General features: G+C 39.7%; 1 protein-coding gene across 4 annotated transcripts in view; it reads right to left on the bottom strand.

The window, feature by feature from the left end:
- Positions 1 to 20643, bottom strand: part of SNX14 (sorting nexin 14) — a 40286-nt gene that overhangs the window by 5163 nt on the left and 14480 nt on the right. For 2 of the 4 annotated variants that reach the window (XM_048495008.1, XM_048495033.1), the window contains exons 13-26: positions 20413 to 20568; positions 17942 to 18066; positions 16835 to 16893; positions 12160 to 12186; positions 9887 to 10019; positions 7269 to 7470; positions 6799 to 6882; positions 6586 to 6686; positions 6354 to 6465; positions 3737 to 3777; positions 3522 to 3641; positions 2048 to 2171; positions 426 to 590; positions 28 to 123 (exon numbers count right to left, since the gene is read on the bottom strand). In XM_048495008.1, the coding sequence (XP_048350965.1) occupies positions 28 to 123; positions 426 to 590; positions 2048 to 2171; positions 3522 to 3641; positions 3737 to 3777; positions 6354 to 6465; positions 6586 to 6686; positions 6799 to 6882; positions 7269 to 7470; positions 9887 to 10019; positions 12160 to 12186; positions 16835 to 16893; positions 17942 to 18066; positions 20413 to 20568 (1545 nt within the window). The remainder of the gene's footprint in view (positions 1 to 27; positions 124 to 425; positions 591 to 2047; positions 2172 to 3521; positions 3642 to 3736; positions 3778 to 6353; positions 6466 to 6585; positions 6687 to 6798; positions 6883 to 7268; positions 7471 to 9886; positions 10020 to 12159; positions 12187 to 16834; positions 16894 to 17941; positions 18067 to 20412; positions 20569 to 20643) is intronic. The other 2 variants (XM_048495017.1, XM_048495025.1) reach the window with 2 other exon arrangements.

The following is a 20643-nucleotide window of genomic DNA, read 5'->3' as shown; positions in this document are numbered from 1 at the left end:
CAGGTCATATCATAAACAACCCTGAACCTGGAATGTATTTCATCATTTCTTCAAAAGTCTCCTTTGCCCGTTTCTGCTTATCCTGAAGACAGCGTGGTTCAGAATTCTCACAAAACACAGCATCTGAAACAAAATAATATTTTGTAATGCAAAGTTGACTATATAGAAAGACTTTTGTTCTATTTTTGCTGACTAAGTTTAATTAGATCAAGGCAAGATTTAAATCCTTTCATTCGCTGACAGATCATTAACCCTGCCAACCCTGCTCACAAAAACATAGAATGAAGCTCTTCAACAGGCCATTCTCAAATTATGCAATCCTGATCAGTTACCTAAGTTTTACTGAATTCAGTGGTTTTAAACTGGAATAATTTGACATTAGACTGTACTTATAATATGCAAAAACAGGACAAATTCATACTGACCTCTCAAAAGTGTTATAAGAGACACCAAACGGTGCTCTTGGAAGAGTTCTTCTAGCTTATGCTGCAAATAATAATCAGTGTATGCCTCCAAGGTGTTTTTGAAGAGAATACGTCCTCCCATCAAGATATGATGAAACCAATCAGGAACATGGAAAACCACTCTGCCTGCAAAGTGATTATTGCACAAGTTTAACATATGAACACTCTTCATTTGAACACATACAATTTAATCCTCAAAGCAACTTCAAAGGCTCTCTCTAAGCTTCTCCCATTATGCTATTAGCAAGATTCACACGCTGTATGTATCTTATTTATCAAATGATAGACCTGGTTTACATGGTTAACAACACATACTAGCTGTGAAAGCAAAGTGCACTCTCTGTAGACTGAGGCAGAAAAAGTACTAGCATCCTTTCTGGAGCCATCACAGAAGGACTATTCTTGGAAAAAGGATGTTGGTTTTAGACTGATCTAGCAAGCCAGCTCTCAGTCTCCAGTCCTATAAATACATGGCTATCCTTGTCCTAAAGAACTCACAGAAAAATAGTGTGTCGGCTAATTACATGTTTGCTGGTGACTCATTCAACCAAAACTATTTCCAGGAAATTGTGAGACAGTAGTTTTGCATCTGTGAGCTGCTCTGCTTGTTTCCTTTCACTCTTGAACCAGGAGGAAGAAGGAATAGTAGGGAAGATCACAATATAACACAATCACAATGTTGCCGGAATCGGGCGGCATTCTGATAGGTTAACACAGGGTTGGTGTGTGGGTGTATGTGTATGGAGAATTCTGATGACTGCCCTGTGTCCTGAGTTCCCTCCCAGAAATATTATATTTTGCACTACGTTATCTACATGTGTCCAGAAACTGCAGCAACTCGAGCCGGAACAGAACACTGAACCTCAGCTTTTGCAATGTCATTTTTCTTATTCTTCCCAAAGGATTCAGTTTTGTATACTTTGACTTGCTGAAAGGGTACAGAAGCAAGAGAATCTCATAGGTGCATCCCAACAGAATGCAGTTCATGCTCATGTGCTCTTACTAAGCAAGCTTTTTCCTTGCTTTTACTTTTATCCCTGATCATGGGTGTGATCCTGGAGCTCCAGTCCTCCCCTTTCAGAAGAGGAGAAGGAAGAGGAAGCCATGACACTTGCCCTTTTTGGCTCACTCACTGGTGTACAAAGTACAGTCCACCTCCTCGCCTTCATTCACTCGCGTATCAAGAGTGGATAAAGACAGAGACTGCCCTATGTTAGTATCACTGCTAAAGTTTTTGTTCCCTCTAGACAGGCTGGCAAAGACAGTTGAACAATAAGAGTCTTCCCATGCAATATGATTTTGATCTGGTACGGAAACTCTTCTTGATTGACATGCAAATGCAATATGGGAATTGGGTCACAGAAGTTTGCATAACTTTGAAGCAGGAACTGAAAATTCTATGATGCTGGTACATGTCTCACAGCATATTTGAATAACATTTTTTTGTTAAAGGTAAAAGGTGAACAGATACCCATGCTGAAATACTAAGGCATTTTAAGCTAATGGATACATTCTCCAGAGCCAGAATTGCACAAACCCTTGCTTATGCATCACACTGGAAAAAAAGGGAAGTGTTTTCTCACCAATATACATCAAGTAGTCATAGACTCCTTCCACTGTCATCACCTCCATAAAATAGTTTTGATTTTGCCTTCGTTCTGAATTCTCAGAGCGGTTTGCATTGTTCTTATATAGTTCATTGAAAAGCTTAAAAAAAAAAGTCCACCAAGTTTAAAAACAAGCACATACGCATAAATGATTGCTTGGTTTTGGCTGAATAAGAGTGCACAATCTTCACTATCTCTGGTTGCCACTTGCCTCACTTCTGAAGGAAGGGATACAGACAACACAACTTGTGAGGGAAAATCTTAGCTGGGGGGGCTAGACAGTATGGAAGAGGGCAATCTCCTGCAACTAATCTGAACCCAAACCATTCAGGACTGTAAAAATGAGAATCAGCACTTTGAACTGTGCACAGAAAGAAAAAGACAAGCCAGTGCAGATCTTGCAGCATCAGAGTGAGATGATCCCTGCTCCCGGCCCCTGACAGTAGCATTTGGATCAGCTGAAATTTCCCATTTCCAAAGGCAGTCCCATTACAGTAATCTAATCTGGATGTAATCAGGATCACTGATTAATCTGATTAATGGATGTAATCTGGATCACTGGTCACACTGCATTTGAGAGCGGCCACAAGTGGCGTATCAACAAAAGTCAATTAAAGGTCCTACGAGCCACAGAGGAGACCTGAGCTTCCCGCCATACAGCTCTCTCCTTCACGGATAGTGCAACCTCCACCAGGACAAGTTGAATCCTCAACTTTTGAGCAGCTTTAATGCACAGTACCTTAGCCTTGTCTGGGCAGAGAGTCAGTTTACTGACCCTCATCCACCCCATTACTTTTTCCAGGGCTTGGTTAAGAACTTCCACAGACCCACTTGACTAAAGCCTGGGGTATGTCTCACACACCTGTTCCATTATATTGTTTAGGACTCTTTTTGGTGCCACCTAGAATTGTTTTTAAACCTGGTTTTAGCATTTATATTTTGTAACGGCATTTTTGTACTGTTTTAATATGTTTTATTATATACTGATTGTAAGCCGCCTTGAGCCCTTCAGGGGATTGGCAGGATATAAGCGCATGCATGCATGCATGCATAAAGGAAGCAGAGCTGGGTGTCATCCATGTGTGTGTAACACCTTGCTCCAAATCCTCTGAGGAGCTCTCACAGTGATCTCATGTAGATATTCAACAAGATGGGGTCCATGCTGGGGAGGTTGGTAGGGTATGAAGTAAGTAAGTAAATACAGCATGTTCTGGGCTCCTGTACTTCTTACCCCCTAGGGCTGGGAACAGGACTATGTGGACAAAAGTACTCAACCCCAAACATATCCACTTACGGTTGCCGAAGTTATTTTTTATTGGTGGCTTTTAAGAAAGTAATATACTTTATTGTGGTGAACTTTGTGAGCTGTAAACAAAGCAGAAGGTGGGGGACGCCTTTTTAAATAGAACAAGTATCACTGAACAATTTCATTTCAGTAGATATACTATACCTTTTTGTTATTTTCGGAAGTAGGACTGAGAATCGTAATCTCTGGTCTACTTGGTTTAGGCTTGGGAGATTCACAGGAGGTAATAAAATTTACAATGAATGGCTCCAAGTGCTGGCCTTTCTGAAAGTAAACAAAAGAGCTGTAATGGACAGTTTCAGTTCTCAACTGATTATCAGAAAAAGGCACTAATTATAAAATGAATAAAGTCTACCCACCTCTTTTATTAACTTTCCTGGAACAGATTTTATAATTTTACCTGTATAAAGGAGTTAAAAAAAAGTGGTTTGTTTTTTTTCAACACAACTAACATTATGTTATTCATCTGATTTGTCGTTGTACAGAACTGCTACTTCCCTGTTCTTGATCCTGAGGTTTTCGGGTTCTCAGGAGCAATGGGGGATTTTGGGGCTTGATGGGAAGATAGAATCACTAGTAAGAGCTGCCCACATACAGAAGAACCTTTCTGCTTGTACAGGGGAAGCTTTGGATCCAAACCTCTATGACTGTCTCTTGGTATATTTGAAAGTTAAGTTTGTTATGCAGCATTTATTTATGTATCACATGAAAAGGCGGTACCTCATATACTTGGATTAGAGCCAAATGTATAAACAAAGAAAACAGTGCAACAAGTTCCATGTACTCAAGAGAGCTTGTATGTGGGTGTGTTGAACAGCAGCCCTCTAATTCATTGCTAACCCACTTTCGCAAATGAAAGGAACATTAAAAAAATTATTAAGGTGCAAAGAAAAGAGGAGGATTAGCTTTACCTGACTTGAAATTGTATTTTGCAGACTGTTGCCTTTGGTTGGAAGAATAGGTTTTGTTGAGAAATAGAAAACTGTTGGGACATGATATGAGATTTGGATGGCACACCTATTTATGGTATGACAAAGTCAAAGTCAATAAGGATTTTGAAAATAATTATAATAGATGTGCCATACTGAGTGTATGGGAAAATATAAATATAGGTTGCGTCAGAAAACGCCATTATGGTTCTCAGCACAAGAAACATTATATAGATGAGAAATTATAGTTGAAAGTAGGTGGTTAACATATCGTGACATACTAGATTTCTCTCAAGGGAACTGTAAAATGAGATCAGGAGAAGATTTAGTAGCAGAAGGACATGTATATCATTGCTTTGTCTAGATAAGAGAACACACGGTTCTGAAGATTTCAAAATCGAGTTTGAACTAGAACTGTGTAAGAATAATGACCATGTTATTGCCAAAATGTGTAAGTTTCTGTTGAAATTTTAAAAAGAACAAGTGAAAGAATGTATGATAAAATGGATACAATACGCAAATGGAAAAATGGTAATATATGTGGATGAAGGGCCTCAAATTTACATTGTCCCAGACTTAAAGATTCTATAAAATGATGTATCCCTGGTATCTGTCACCAAAGAAATTAACAAAAATGTATGAAAATGTTCCAAATGTATGTTGGAAATGTGAATATCATGAAGAGTCATTTCACCATTTACAGTGAACTTGTAATAAAACTAAAAATTTTGAATACAAATATATGCAATAATTCAGAAACGTTTAAAGACTACTACACAAATGACCCAGAGGCTTGCCTTTTGGATCTTATGGGCAGGTAGTTTGAAAAAAAGATATGGAACTTTGATTTTATATATGAAATTGGCAGCGAGAGTATTACATGCAAACAAATGGAAAACCTCATCTGTACCCACAATAGAAGAACAGTTTGTAAAGATATTGGAATTGGCTAAGATGGCTAAATATATTTTTTCTGATTAGAGGAAAAAAACTGTCTACACTGGTTCCATGTACTCCATGTACATGTACACTACATGTACCATCCATGTACAGTGTGTAACAGACTTCCCTCTGTGATAACACCTCTGAAGATGCCAGCCACAGAGGCAGGCGAAACGTTAAGAACAAGATCCACCAGACCACGGCCACACAGCCCAGAAAACCCACAGCCAAACCTGTCTAAGTTTATGGATAGTTGAAAACCCTTGATGGACTTTCTGCTTAAATTGGGGAAAAAAATGTACTGATGGTTTGTGGACTAGGACAATAAGAAAATTGACATAATAGAGAGGAAACAGTGATTTGTATTTACTTAGCAATAATTAAGTAAGAATGAATTGAATTTTACTTCTATATTGGAAACTAGAGAGTAAGTGGTACATTTTTAATTGTATTTGGCACAGAAGAAATCAGAAGCCGGCCTTTTTATTTTACAGCAGAGTTCTTTTTTGTGTGTAACTTTAGTTGTTGTTTGCCTTTTAAAAAATTAATAAGATTTTAAAAAATGGTACGGCATGCAATATATCCTAAGAACTAAAAGCATATTTATAATATCTCTGGGTATCAACTTAAAATATAGCCTACATTCCATTCGTTTGATTTCATTTTGAAAGCAACATGTTATTTTGCCACCCAGAGTAATCTAATTGTTTTTTTTTTGTTTTTTAGTTCCCCCCTCTGGTAAGCTGTGTCTCAGCAAGCTAAAAAGACAAACGACAGAATATTTATTCAAATGCAAAAAGATTAGATCCTATGAAGCACCAGCAGAAAGTGCTATGGGGATAGAACTGCAAACCGTGTACATGAGAACCCCAATTTTTACAGGCATATTTGGAAAATAGGTTGTATCCAAAGAAGGCCTCTAATGAATGGAATACTCCCCTATGAGCAGAAAGGCATGTCTGTGAGGATCTTAACCGTCATGCCTCTGAATTGGCAGCAAACATTTGTGTACATGCACGAAACCACAAAAAAGTTTTACGTAATTCATGCAGTTCATAATCAGATAAACTAGATAATTATTTTTCAATTACAACTTTTTACGTACCTAAATTTACATCAGGCAATATCTTTTCAAGGAACTGTGTCTCTCCACCATTAGGTGACAAGAAGTCAGCTAAAAGCTGGCTGTTGCTTAGCTCTGGGTGTTGTGCAAGTTTCTTAGAAGAAGATGCAAAAAAATAATGAGATGATGATGCTCAAATCAGCTTCTCTCCAACAAGAATTTCAACACCCAACCGTTTACACACCACATATTTGACTGCCATCGTTTTTCTTACCTGCAAATATTCCTCAAACTCCACTCTCTTTGACTTTAAGAATTCATAGTTTTTGGGCCCGATGATCCTCTTTGAAGGAAGCTGGGCATCAGGAAATGTACCTGAAAGTTTCAACCTTCTGAAATTACTATAAATGAAATTTACTACAAAACTCTCTCAAATGCTCATACAAACATTGTAATTGATATACAGTAACACACACACAAACCTTACCGTGAAATTCTGTTAGCTTTGATTCGAGGACATAAAATTCAAGGTATCTTCGGTATACTGACCAGCGCTCAGGATCATGCCCAACTGAAAATACATACAAATATAAATTTCCCCCCCACATCCAGGCTGAAAGTGGTTAAAAAAAAAGCAAACATCAAGTATCAGACAGTGGAGAAAATGCCTTAAAGACATTATTTACAAATTGATATCAGCGATGATTAGCTGTAGAGGTTTTTTTTTTAAAAAAAGATTTAAATAATGTTAACACTATCTTGGATATCCAAATGGATACAACATTCCATATTAGATAATCACACCTTGTGTGCTCTCCCTCATGTTTTTGAAGATGTAACACACCTTGGAAACACTGCTCAAAATAAAATGATGTAAACTAATAATGCATCTGAACAGGAACAGATAAACATGCCAGATATAACCAATGCCTTTTGCTAGACAAAAACAATGCCTACCTGCCATTCTATCATTTCTTTCCACATCAATGCAAAATACGGGTATTCTCTCTTTTCTCTCTTTCCTTTCCAAAGGGGTGTCATCAAAAAAGTCCACATAAGGAATGCTAATTCTCCAAGCTGCAAGATTGCGAGGTGTGTTTGGAGTACTAGCTGCCTCCACAGGAGAATCATCTTCCATGACCATAATGCCTTCTTCAATCTGCAGATTAAAACATCCCAAGGACATTTTTATCAAATTTCCTTTTGGACTTTCTAATGTCCAAAAGAACTCAGCCCACCTGTCTTCAAGAAGCAAAACTCAAGTCTGCCATCAATTCCCTGAAGGAAGTTTTTGATGTCATTCCTGAAAAATGATCAGACTGACAATTTACTACCTTTCTCACAAAGACTCAAAGTGCATGTAAAGGGCGAATTTTGGAACAGATGTGTCACAGAGAAATACAGTTTGCCGTGATACACCTCTGAAGATGCCAGACAAGAGATGTGGGCAAAATTTTATGAGCAAAAACTTTCACACCATGGCCACACAGCCTGGAAAAACCACAACAGCTTGCTTCAAATTCAAACAACATGCTATGTACAGTATTTCACTGTATTATCTTAATTATACTTTGCAAATGCTTACGTATGGAAGAATTTGACTCTCAGTGAGAAAATCACTATTAATAAAGCAAATAAACTTTGAATGTAGCCTATCCACAAAACAGTGGAAGAAATTTTGAAAATAAGGAAGAATACCCCCTCCCAAATATAATTTGCAGATGCTTAATAATGTGTACTTCCTATCTCAAGCATGGCAGAGTTGAGAAGAAGACAAAGAAGGAGTAGTAATAGTAGTAGTTTGGATTTATACCCCACCTTTCTCTCCTGTAAAGAGTCCGAAAGTGGCTTACAAACTCATTCCTTTCCTCTCCCCACAACAGACACCTTGCGAGGTAGGTGGGGCTGAGAGAATTTGAGAAAACTGTGACTAGCCCAAGGTCACCCAGCAGGAATCTAGGAGTGAGGAAACAAATCTAGTTCACCAGATAAGAGTCCGTCACTCATGTGGAAGAGTGGGGAATCAAACCCAATTCTGCAGATTAGAGTCCACCTGCTCTTAACCACTACACCACACTTGTAATACATTATTTGTAGTTTCTTAAAGCATGAAGATAAGAGAAATTCAAACATGAAGTTATTCATAGTGAACATAAAATTAGTTATTTATTTGAAACATGAAACGCTGCCTTTCAGTTCATTTTAGAGTCCCTAAGGCGGTAAACAGTCAAAACATTAAAATGAATGTTAAAATGCATGAACGCACATACTTATAATCCAATTTAAAAAGTTTTACAACTTGAACATAGGCAGAACCACACCTTCAGAGGCTCCTGTCTGTGGACTCAATAATTCTGTTAAAAATCAGGCATGCAACTAGCAAATGCCTCATTTCCTTTTCATTTTAGAAGTTAGTCTTTCCTGATATCACCAGGAAAAATTTTGCTTTTTGAAGAAAAAATGCCTTGTTTGAATGGGAATGAGGGTTAATCTTATCATAATGACAGTATAAAGGACAGTAGACTCACAATCAAATACTCATAAAACACTCATAAAACCCATCTCACTTCTGGTCCACTGAACATCCTCCTATTGATCTTTGCAAAAAAAAAAACCTAGGCTCAAGTACAGCAATCTATTCCCCTACAAAACCTCTCATGTGATTCTAGTCTACATGTTGGCCTTTTCATATGTAAGAATTAGCCAACCGAGACATCCACACACAGATATCCAGTAGTTTCAGAGATAGGAACAGGCAATCATGAAAACCAGATTCCAATTCCCTGCTGTGGACAGCTCTTAGGTTTTCCAGAACTAACTTTGAAACACCTGGATAAGATAGCAATAGGTAATTCAAACGTCCAATCTACAAGAACTGGAGAGTCACATGGCACTATTTTGCATCAAGGATATGAATACTAGGTACAAAAAACAAACTGTAAAGAATGTAACACTTTAGAAATGAGAATTCTGAGGAAATAAGAATTCTGAGGAAATAAGCAAACTAATCTGAATGCCAAGAAAAGTATTATCTCATCCAACTCCAGGGACATATGCAAAGGAGCCACATAATGATTATCACCAAAATATTTTTCCCTCTTGTCTTAGACATCTCCACTAATTCTAAACTTCTACACAGATTCTAGACTTTCCTACAGTGTTTCAGCTGTATATTACAGTGCTCTGAAATTTGCTGAGCGAAATGTCTAAGGTACTTGCCTGTGTTCAGATAAGGTACTGAACACTACCTGTGTTCAGATATCCTGAAGAAACACATATGGGACTACAGCAAGCCAAGAACTCATGGGACTAATGATATCCCCCCTACTTTCTCCCTTCAGGCACAGAAGTGAAAAATTCCTGAAGAGAAACTGCAACTTGTTGTGATGTCTGAATTGGATCTTTAAGAAACTGCAGTTCATTGCTTGTCTTCAAACAGGGACTGAACAGTGGGAAAACCAACAGCCATGGCTTGGTGGCTCAGGATATGCTGAAATGCACAGGATAACAGGGCAAGTGAGAAGAAAAGGACAGTCATACATATAAGAATTATCAAGGCAAAATGCCTTACTCACAAAGTCATCCTCGCCTTCAGCCAGACCATAACTGGGCAGCACAGACCCCTCCATCGTGGTGCTCTTGAACACCCCTTTGATTTTGCTGCCTATTTTGCTTATTCCAAAGGATTCTCCTTTTTTCTGAGTGCTCCTGTAAATAATTTAAAAAGTACACAGTACAGAGCGAGTAGAGAAAAACAGAGTTCTTAACAGGAACAATTAAGCAAGTCATTTGAACAATCACTCCAAAAATAAAAGCTCCGAAAGGCCCAACATTTTACTTTGGTGCAAAGAATAGTTGAAGTGAGTTTTTTGGAGGAAGATAAAGCAGATCACTTGGGACACTACTGAAAAATCTGCTGTCTGCAAAAATTATCCTTTTGAAAATCAAGGCTGCTCATTAGCAAAACCCTCCCCATTTGCACAGACTCACCCAGTATTCAGTTTCTCAGTTACAGCATTTGACAGAATAGTAGGAAATTGTTATTTCTTTCAGAATATCACTATAGATTTAGGAAATGCTTCTATCTATACATTCTAAGACAGTGGTACAGCTGAATATGACACTATTTTCAGATTTCTTTTCTATGTAGGGTAGCTGGTCTACCATGCTTACTGGAGGTCCCTGCCCTGAAAGATATCCGGCAGGCCTCGACGAGGGCCAGGGCTTTACAGCCCTGGCCCCTACATGGTGAAACAGTCTCCCAAAAGAGACCAGGGCCCCGTGGGACTTACAAAGTTTCCGCAGGGCCTGCAAAATGGACCTGTTCTGCCAGGCATTTGGCCAGTTGGGTTGATTAGTAGACCCTGTCACATCTAGGCCTCCCGTGGGCATAGGGTGGGAGGGAATTGTTGCCATCTGGATTGGGTTGTTTTAATAGATTGTTTTTATTGCATTTTAAATTGTGATTTTATTGTTTACCCTTATTGTTCACCACCCTGAGCCTTTCGGGGGAGGGCGGTTTAGAAATCTAATAAATAAATCTTACTACTCCATCCTTCACAACCAAACACAAAAAAGAGAAATTTTCACAATAAGCCACCGCCATGATTGTCTGTTCATGCTGCATCACAGTGACACAAAAGGCAACATTTGGTTGATATGCCACACTTAGCAGACTGTTTCAGCTTCAGCCAAGCATTAATATAGTGATGTGTGATATGAAAAAAAGATCCTGTCTTACTTGAAAAGCAGTAGAGATGGAAGGTAAAAAGCTACAGAACCAAGCTTGCAAAATTACAAAATAAAATGTATGCAAATGAAATCTCCTGGCTTGAGAAAACTATTTGCCCTAGAAATAATGGTCTGGATCCTAGAGCCATTCCACTAACAGCAGCACTTTCTTCTGGTGCAAGTTGCTCTTCAAAAGGCAGAACAGACTCTTCTGTCAGCAAAAGATTTCTTGTGTTGGAGAAAAATGCTGCCATTTAATGGGACAGATACATGGGGCCCAACACAACAGCTTGCTTCAAAGTTCACAATCTTGTTCAGAACAACAGCATCCAAAAGCCAGCACAATCACGTGAAACAGACAGACATCAGCCACAAAGTTTGCATTCTTTTCTACAGCCGTGCATTCACATATACAGCATATTAATGCAGGCATGCTAGTATACTGCCCTTACACCAAACAACTTTCTTACTCTAAAAACACCCTGAGTGTGGTGGTGGTAGGAAATAGGATAAACATCCTGTTGAAAATGGTCTTAGAAAAAGATAGTAGAGATAAGGTATGATAATCTACACCTCCCAAAATGGAAAAATTAGAAATGGGTGAATTAGAAATGTTCTGTTGGAGAAAAGGTGAACAGAACTGCACACCTAACACTATATCGAACAAAAGAAGACTTTCAGGTATCTGTGACTAACTTTAATTTTGACTACAAGCGCATTTGTATTCTTAAAGAAAAGCCTGACAGGGAGCAAATTTTATATATTTAATATGTTCACATTAATTACAACGGAGTGTACATATCTCAAATAAAAATTGTTTCCCCCCCCCCTCAGAACTAATACAAATATGTAGACATGCTTATTGACTTATTTTTAGAGTTAAGAAAAACGATACTCGAACAATAACATGCATTAAAAACAAGCTGAATGTCACACACACACACACACACACACCCGCCTTAACATTAGAAATGATAAGAATGGTCAGCTTCTTAGGAATTCAGCTTTGCATTTGCAGGCCCTAATGCTAGTTGTTATAAAGGCAGTATGAGGGGGGGGGGTCACAAATTGGTGCAGTGTAAACAGGCAACATTGATGAAGTGTCAGCTTGACTTACCGAAAGTCATCCAAACTGAGGCTACTTCTGCAACAACAGGCAAATAATATTACCTCACAAGTCAACAAGAGAACGAAATCCATAGAAAGTCCTATTTTACTAAAAAAAAATTGCTGCTTTAGAATGGCTGCAGCTTCCCCACAGTCAGTCAGGAGACCTGCTTGTCTTTAAAGTGTTCTAAATACAGAATCAGGAGACTGAAAAGACAAACAGATGCTCTGCACACAACGGGAAAGAGGAATAAACAATTAAAAACTAGCAAGATACCATTTCATTTCACTGATGGTTGCTCAAAGCTAAGTCAAAATGTCATGCATGTATCTGAGCAGGAAACATAAAAGAGTCCAGTGGCCTGCTGAGTCCAAATTAACAAAGTCTGGTTTACAGAATCATACAGTTGGAAGAAACAACAAGGGTCATCAAGTCTAACCCCCTAGCATACAGGAATACACAATCAAAGCACTCCTCACATGGCCATCCAACCTCTGTGACCATAGTTTCTGCAAACCATGAAACAATTCTGCAGCAAATTGCCATTTATTCTCCTGGAAAAGCTCCTGTGTCTTTAAAACATACCCAATAAGCACAACTTAAATAAATGGATGTTTGTTCAGTAGTTTTATTGAAGAAAAGTTTCACCAGCAAAGGCTGGGCCAGGCAGCTGTCAAAAGGTCAACAGTGCTGGAAAGGGGAAAGAAAGAACTTGCAATACTGTTTGCCCCGACTGGATAGTCCAGGCTAGTCCGATCTGATCAGATCTTGGGAGGTAAGCAAAGTCAGCCCTGGTTAGTGTTTGGATGGGAAACCATCAAGGAAGTCCTGGACTGCTACACAGAGGCAGGCAATGGCAAACTACCTTTAGAATCTCTTGCCTTGAAAAGCCTCCAGGGTTGGTGTAATTTGGCTGTGACTTGATGGAACTTGACACCCATAAAACACTACTGTAGAGGGAAATAAAACAAAACCCAACCTGTTTAAAAAAAAGCCAGTAACCAAAAGATTGAGAGAAAGATCAATTTCTTACAAAAAAAGATTAAATACATATTTTATTCCCCAATGCCAGATAACTAACATTAAAATCAGGTTATTTTAAAAATCAAAGTAAGTATATACTCCAATGTAAGAACTTCCGAGCAGTGGCGTAGGAGGTTAAGAGCTCGTGTATCTAATCTGAAGGAACTGGGTTTGATTCCCTGCTCTGCCGCCTGAGCTGTGGAGACTTATCTGGGGAATTAAGATTAGCCTGTACACTCCCACACACGCCAGCTGGGTGACCTTGGGCTAGTCACAGCTTTTCGGAGCTCTCTCAGCCCCACCCACCTCACAGGGTGTTTGTTGTGAGGGGGGAAGGGCAAGGAGATTGTAAGCCCCTTTGAGTCTCCTGCAGGAGAGAAAGGGAGGATATAAATCCAAACACTTCTTCTTATATACATAGTCAGGAATTGTTACATATCAAATACCAGAAAAGACCTGACACGTTTCAACCCAAAAAAAGTCCCCTTAGAGGTCAGTATAATATACAGACAAGTAAGTTTTTTTAATATGAATTCTTAAATCAGAATTTCTTATTTAGGCCGGAAGGTTCGTATATGCATTCTGTGCATGACAAAAAAAAAAAAAACAATACACAGGATTACAACGTATAAGCCATTTTTAAAACAATAAGGAAATCTGAATTTTATATACAAATAGGTAAATACTTACTATAATAAATAATGCTTCCCAATAAAGATGTAATTAAATATTGTAAATGTCAAAGAACCATCTTTTCTTCTCAATAGTCTAGGCCGCTGCTTATGAGGATATATTTAGCCATAAATATTACATTCTCTTACAGTTTAGTGGTCTATGGACACCACTCAGAAAAGGAGATGGTCCTTTGACATTTACAATATTTAATTACATCTTTATTGGGAGCCACTATTTATTACAGTAAGAATTTACCTGTTTGTGTATAAAAGCCCAATTTCCTTATTGTTTTAAAAACGGCTTATATTTTTAAAACCTGTTTATTGTTATTTTTGTCAATGCATATAAGAACCTCCTGACTTGAATTAAGAAATGCTAATTTAAAAACTAATGTAAACAAGTGTGTTTATTATTATTTATTATACTGACCTCTAAGGAAGACCATTTTTGAGTTGAAACGCATCTTTTCTGGTATTTGATGTGTCTAACCATTCCTGACTACTTAAGTGTATAACTTATCTCTTCCTCTTGAGCTTTTGGTTCCTGCATTCCCAATACAGCCATATTCTGTATTGTACAGTAGTAGTGGTTGTTGGAATTGTGGTCTGTGGAAAGGCTGAAGAAAATGACACACCGGCTTAGCCTCAAGCCATCCAGTGGCACCAACTACCATTCCACCACTTGCTGAGACCAAGTCATAACTGCCCAGACCAGACCAGCAACGTTATGGATAGGACACGAGGGGGGGGGGGAGCAATGACAGATGGACATCTATGGCTTCTCCTGAAAAAATTGAGCCCCTGCACCACACCATCCTCTTCCTCTTGTTCTGCCTCCCTTATATTCCTCTCAGGAGGTTCCCTCCCTTCTGGGAGATCTCTACTCCAGCCTCCAAGTGTCTGTCTTGCCCTGCCAGCCTGAGACTGGCTCTTCAGCATTCCTGGCCTTCATCTTTGATTGCAGCCTGGCTAGGCCCATGCTGGCCCCACCCCACTCTCTCAGATTGTTGAACACTGCTGATTGCAGCTTGGCCAGGGCTGTTCTGTCTCCACTTTATTCCCTTGAACTGCTCTTGCTCTTGTTGTCATTTAAGAAGCCTCCTTACTAAATTCAAGACTACCCGTCTTCTGGTTTGCTAAGATGTGTACTATATCAGCTCATACCCTAAACCCATAGGTTCAGAGGAGACTATGTGTTAAAAGTTTAGCAATACATACTAAAACAACAGGTAAACAGAAATGACAACCAAGCACTTTTCACAGCTGAGTCAAACTGAAGTACCAAACACAGTATCTCACTCACACCTTGGCTTTCTTAATTGTATAGGGATGCTTGATACTTAGAAATGCAGAATGCCCAGCTATATATCTAATACACCTACTGAGTGGTTTTTGATTGTACTTTTATTAGGAAATACTATTTGAAAAAGTATCTACTTTTATAAAGAAAAGTATACGTGGAGCTGAAAAGAGATTAAGGAGGTATTCAAAATAAATTTGTTCACACGTTACTAGTGTTCTGATACGGGTTTCCGAACCCAAGGCAAGTTGGTTTTTTTCCCAAGTGGAAAGAGTCAATAAAAACAGGAACTTTGGGTGCACAGGAAATCAGTCATTTGGCTATGTGCCAAAGAGATCTGATGGATGATCATCATAAAATGTGATCAGGGAGAAAGATATGAAGGTTTCATGCCCTGAGATTCCACTGGAAGAAAGCAAAGCAACCCCAGCAAGGAACAGAATTTCTAACTCTAGATTTGGGGTGGGGAGAGTTTTTCACCTAAGCAGGCATTAAAACACTTTGCCCAGATGCCATGACCGGGGAATATGTTTGTTCAATCTCTAGGTAAGCAACAAAATGTAACTTGGTTAGATATATGCTTTTTAAAATTTCCTTAGATTCTGTTTTCTCCTATGATGCCAACTATTTCCATGTATGTGCTCTAGTTTAGTAATAAAGCTCCCTTCCTGATTGAGAATGCAGACTGTGCCTGAAGTCCCACCCACATGGTAAGCACAGGAAAGGACATGCAACCACGGGGGAAACTAAAGTAGCTGGAATCCCTGCTCTTTGTATTTGCCCAGAGGCAATCCTACCAAAGTAACCCAAGGTGGGGGTTACTGAGACGGTGGGTTTTATACCTTGGGACGGTGGCAAGAAGAAATACACTTTTACATGCAGTCAAATTTGCAACACACATGTGAAAATACACTGGCCCAGTGTGGGATTGTGACAATTAGCTGTTCCTGACTCAACCGAATCAGTTATATCCAAGCTGTCTTTGCTCTGCGTTATCGATTGTAGTCCATAAAGTTGTTATCAATTTTTGACGGAACATTTCCTTTTTTCTGCCTTTTTGGGGGTTTCTTAACCTTGGCTTATGGTGAGATGAAAGCTAAATCATGGTGAAGTTATTTACTGAACGTAGAAGACAAACTTGGATTCTCAGAGGAAGATCTAAAAAGGCTTGGTTTCACACACACTTCTGGTTGTGAAAGTCTTCTAATGGACCCATGCAATTTGGTTTGCAGTTACAGAAATGAGCAAAAGCTCAAAGTCCCCTTCCCTCCTATCTCATGCATTTCCTTTGTAGGACAAACCCCCAGTTTGCCAAGAGGTCCTAATGAGCAAATTGCACTTAGACCTTCTGCAAGAAACTACTACACTGCAAGAAACTTTCCAGCTTTAGTTCGGGCAGAGAGTGTTAGCCATCCCACATCATATAGTTGATAGAATAGCCACAACAAGCAAGAGAGAAAGATGAAGGAGTGCATAGTTCATTTCAATCCTTCAACCCATAGTCTGGCATATGATCTGAAGAAAACCTATCAATGGTAACAGACAAGGCATTGGGAACATATGACTGACCTCTCAACAAATGTCACACATTATGCCTAATTCTCAAAATGTAATCCATAAAACTACATTTTTACAAAGGAAGTGTTTGACAACTGCATTCATGTGCAGTCAGATATAATACACTCACCTGTTGAATCTGGCATTGCGTGTTGGAGACTCAACTCCTTCTAAGAGATGCCTAAAATACTAAACCAGGACAGATGAAAACATTAACAGCTTGCCATCCTTTCCCCACACTGTATTGGCTTCCAAGAAGCCTTTTCCACCATCAGGTCATCATATTTCTACATTCATAATTGTTTTGGAAAACAAGTATCACACATGCTCCAAAAGTTAACTTTTCTTCTAACTCACCATTCTCAAGAACTTCTACAAGGATAAGAGAAGCCTCACATTGAAACAAGTTGTTAATTCAGTCCCACCACACACAAGATGGAGCCCTGGACTATGCTTGGTCCCTTTGTCACTGGCTGTCTGGGTAGCTGACGGTAGCAATACCTTTTGGTGTGTTGGCTCACATTCAAGCCATCTGCTTTTTTGCCACACCAACCTAGCCATCCCTCCTGGAACAGGCTCTCTGACTTGGGAGTTGGCAATGCTGTGGGGTGGCAGGTTTGTGACAAGGTCAATTGATCTTTCTCATAGTCACAAGATGTATCCTAAATCAATGTGGCAAATACAGCCAAAGACTATAACTTTCTCTGTAACGTAACTGGAAATTGCAGGGGAAGGAAGAGAAAGCAAAGTTTTCCTTTTTGTGACCCCCTTTCATCAGTTTCCACAGCCATCCCTGCTCATCTCTGACACCTTGCCCTCAAATATCACCTCTTGTTCACTGTGGTCCTCTGCTAGGGATAGCACTCAAGAGCAGGTGCTAAGTACATAGGATTTAATCCTTACCCAGAGCAGCTTTGGAAGCTGAGGGGCAATTTTCTGGAAAGGCAGATCTTAATAGGAACTGCTTCCTAATTGACCCCCCCCCCCCCCCCACACACACACACCTCTTGAGCTTCCCTTCTAAAACTGATAGCAAATGTTTCACTGTTGAATTCTGTCAATGGAGAATCCCAATCACCCAGCTTCCTTGGATCAAAGTAACATCAAAGTCAGCAAAACTGGATGATATCTAAAGTCTTCTCAACCAAACTGAAATGGCTGGAAACCGCAACATTTGTACTACCATTTGGGTATAAAAATACATTTGAACAAAATGGCAAACATTTCCCAGGCTTACCTCACTGCTGTGGCAAAACATAGGAGTGAAGACATTCTCTAAGAGACACAAAACATGTTCATAGGCTTCAAAGAAGCACCGCATGGTTTGCAGCTTCACAACTTCATGATAGGGGCCCTCAGCAACTATGGGTCAAAACAAGGAAAATGCTCACTCGCAAGTAGAATGCTATTTGCAAGCAAAATGTCTGCAATGCAAAAAAGCTCAGTGGTAGAGAATTTAAATATTATCAGCAGGCTCACCAAGTTCTGCCCTCAGTGTTTAATCTCTTTCCTCCCAACAAAACCTTGGGAACTGGCCAGTGTCCAGTTACAGAAGATATTTTGACAGAGAAATAATCCAAACAGGGTAGGAAGGAACCAGATGAGACCAAAATAGGCAACAACGAGTCAGAGCATGAGACTTCTGTTATGGGTGTGCGATGCCCACTCTTATTTCTTTATAAATATACTAGCGGGGCCCGGCTACGCGTTGCTGTGGCAATCGTCCTTCTCATCACAGTCTGCAACCCACAGAGATGTCCATGCAGGTCCAATGATCTGCAGCATAGCCTTTTGGGGTGGTCAAATGGAATCCCTCTTTCCCTTTTCAATGCACATCGCTATATGGTGGTGTCTTGTTTTTTTAGTATAAGGTAACCCTTTCCATTCCACAACAGAACTGTCCAGAGTGCGAATCCCGCTGTCCATGAGGCTGGTTGACACACACAGTCCTGGCTTGGGTAAGGCAGAACTGGGGCAAGGAGGCTATCCCAGTCAGGCAGCAGAGGCAGGGTGGTGAGGCACTCAGATCGAGGCCAGCTCCCTGGGTTCTTAAAGGGCCATGTGCAAAAGAAGCAGAGCCAGTAGTGTTGGTTTGCCCCCACCCCGGGGATTTTCTTAAAAGAAAAAGGCAAACTCCAGCTCGCTTTTAGTAAAAGAGAGCTGTGGTTAATATGGGTGAGGAAGTGGATAAGTGGTGGTTGGATGTGAGGGAGGGCAGAGTGAGGTGTGTGAGGATGAGCTGGATGTGTATTGTGTGGTAGCAGTGGGTGAGGCACAGAGAGTTGAAGAGCTACCCAAGTGCGTGGTGAGGGGGGGGAACCCCTACCTGGCGGCTCACACTGCAAGGTGTGTATGTGTGTCACTTCCACTCAGATTACCTAACAGTATTCCCTATTTACTGTTTTAACAGCGCATCTCTGGCCATCTGAATGAAACACTCCAAGCCCCTATACCAAGCCTGTGTAATAGCTGGTGACAGACAGGCTGCACAAACATTCTAAGGGTGACAGTTAAACACAGCCAGCTTCATGGCCTGGTGCGCCAGGAAGAAGATGTTTTACCTGGCTCAGGTATGGACTTTCGGCGATTTGAAGGTCCAATTACCTGCCCAGAACAGGGAGGAATGTCATGTGAAAATTTGGGGGCGATCCGTCCAGCCGTTTTGACGTTAGGGTGTGACTAACAAAGTCACCTGTTAGCTTTTTATATATATAGATATAAGTGTAAAATAACGTTTATTTATTCCTTTCTTAATCTCTCGACATTTCACTGTCACCTTTATACTTTCTCCTGAAGTACTGTGTCCAAGCTTTAAAGTGGTTTCGAAGGGTTACGTGATCCTGAGGAAATTTCTAGTGTGCAATTCCAGGTCACATTTAAGAAAATAAAATTTTACTTATATATGCTCTTTGGCTTAAACATTTCAAGAAATAATTTACAATAAATAAATTGAGGCAACAACTTCTGCTGAGGTGACTTTTATTTTACATCAATCTACTCTCTCCTTCTTTACATAAATGGGATCAGATCAGGATTTGACTCTTTTCTAGTCTCACTCACAGGACAGCACAGACTGACTCTCTCAGGCTGATTCCGCATGGGCCAAAAACAGCAGTGTGAAAATGGTGTAAACCCTTTTACACCGTTTTAAATCCTTTTACACTGTTTTCACACCGTTTCACATCACTGTTTTTGGTCCATGAGGGATCTGCCTCAGTCTTCAGTACAGAATACTGTTTGTCTCTCTCTCAGTTCAGCACATAATATTTTCTCTTTCTCAAGGTCCGTACACACTCTGATTTAGTTTAGCTCGGATTGACTCCCTATCAGTCTCCAGCACAGACTGCTGTTTCACTTCCAAGTTTACATAGACTCTCTCTCAGTTCAGGACAAATGCTTCAGTCATTCTCCATGTCAACCCATCACCTCATTCTCTCACCCCCCTTTCACCTCCCTTTCTTTTACAACTTACCTCTCAATTTAAAGAAATTTTGATACATCACATCATGTATTTGGGTTGCAAGGACAATCATGTAATTTGCAGATCAACATCTCTACTAACCGATAGGGCGGCAACAATTTGAGGTAAAAAGGCAGCAATACATGTGCCAGCTGCCACAATGATTACTTCTCCTGACTCAACTTTACTCTCAAATTCCTTTGTCTGTTCAGCATCACTTAAGTTGTCTGCTTAGTTTTAGTACTTACTACTTTTTATCTCCTCCACAATGAAAGGATCAAATTGAATTTTGTCAATACTTTCATCCAAGCAATATGTTTTGTAGATTTTCTGAACTTCTTCGTGCAGGGTCATCTTCTCACTATCTGGTAATTCTGGTTGCAAAATTTTGTTATTAAATTCCTCTGTTGGCAGAAGAAAAGGCAAAAATGCATTATCTTGCCAAAGACTATATATTTAGCTAAATAAATGATTGCATG

Source organism: Sphaerodactylus townsendi, linkage group LG01 (assembly GCF_021028975.2).
Source record: "Sphaerodactylus townsendi isolate TG3544 linkage group LG01, MPM_Stown_v2.3, whole genome shotgun sequence".
Classification (NCBI taxonomy): Eukaryota; Metazoa; Chordata; class Lepidosauria; order Squamata; family Sphaerodactylidae; genus Sphaerodactylus; species Sphaerodactylus townsendi.
This window is presented reverse-complemented; position numbering and strand designations above follow the sequence as displayed.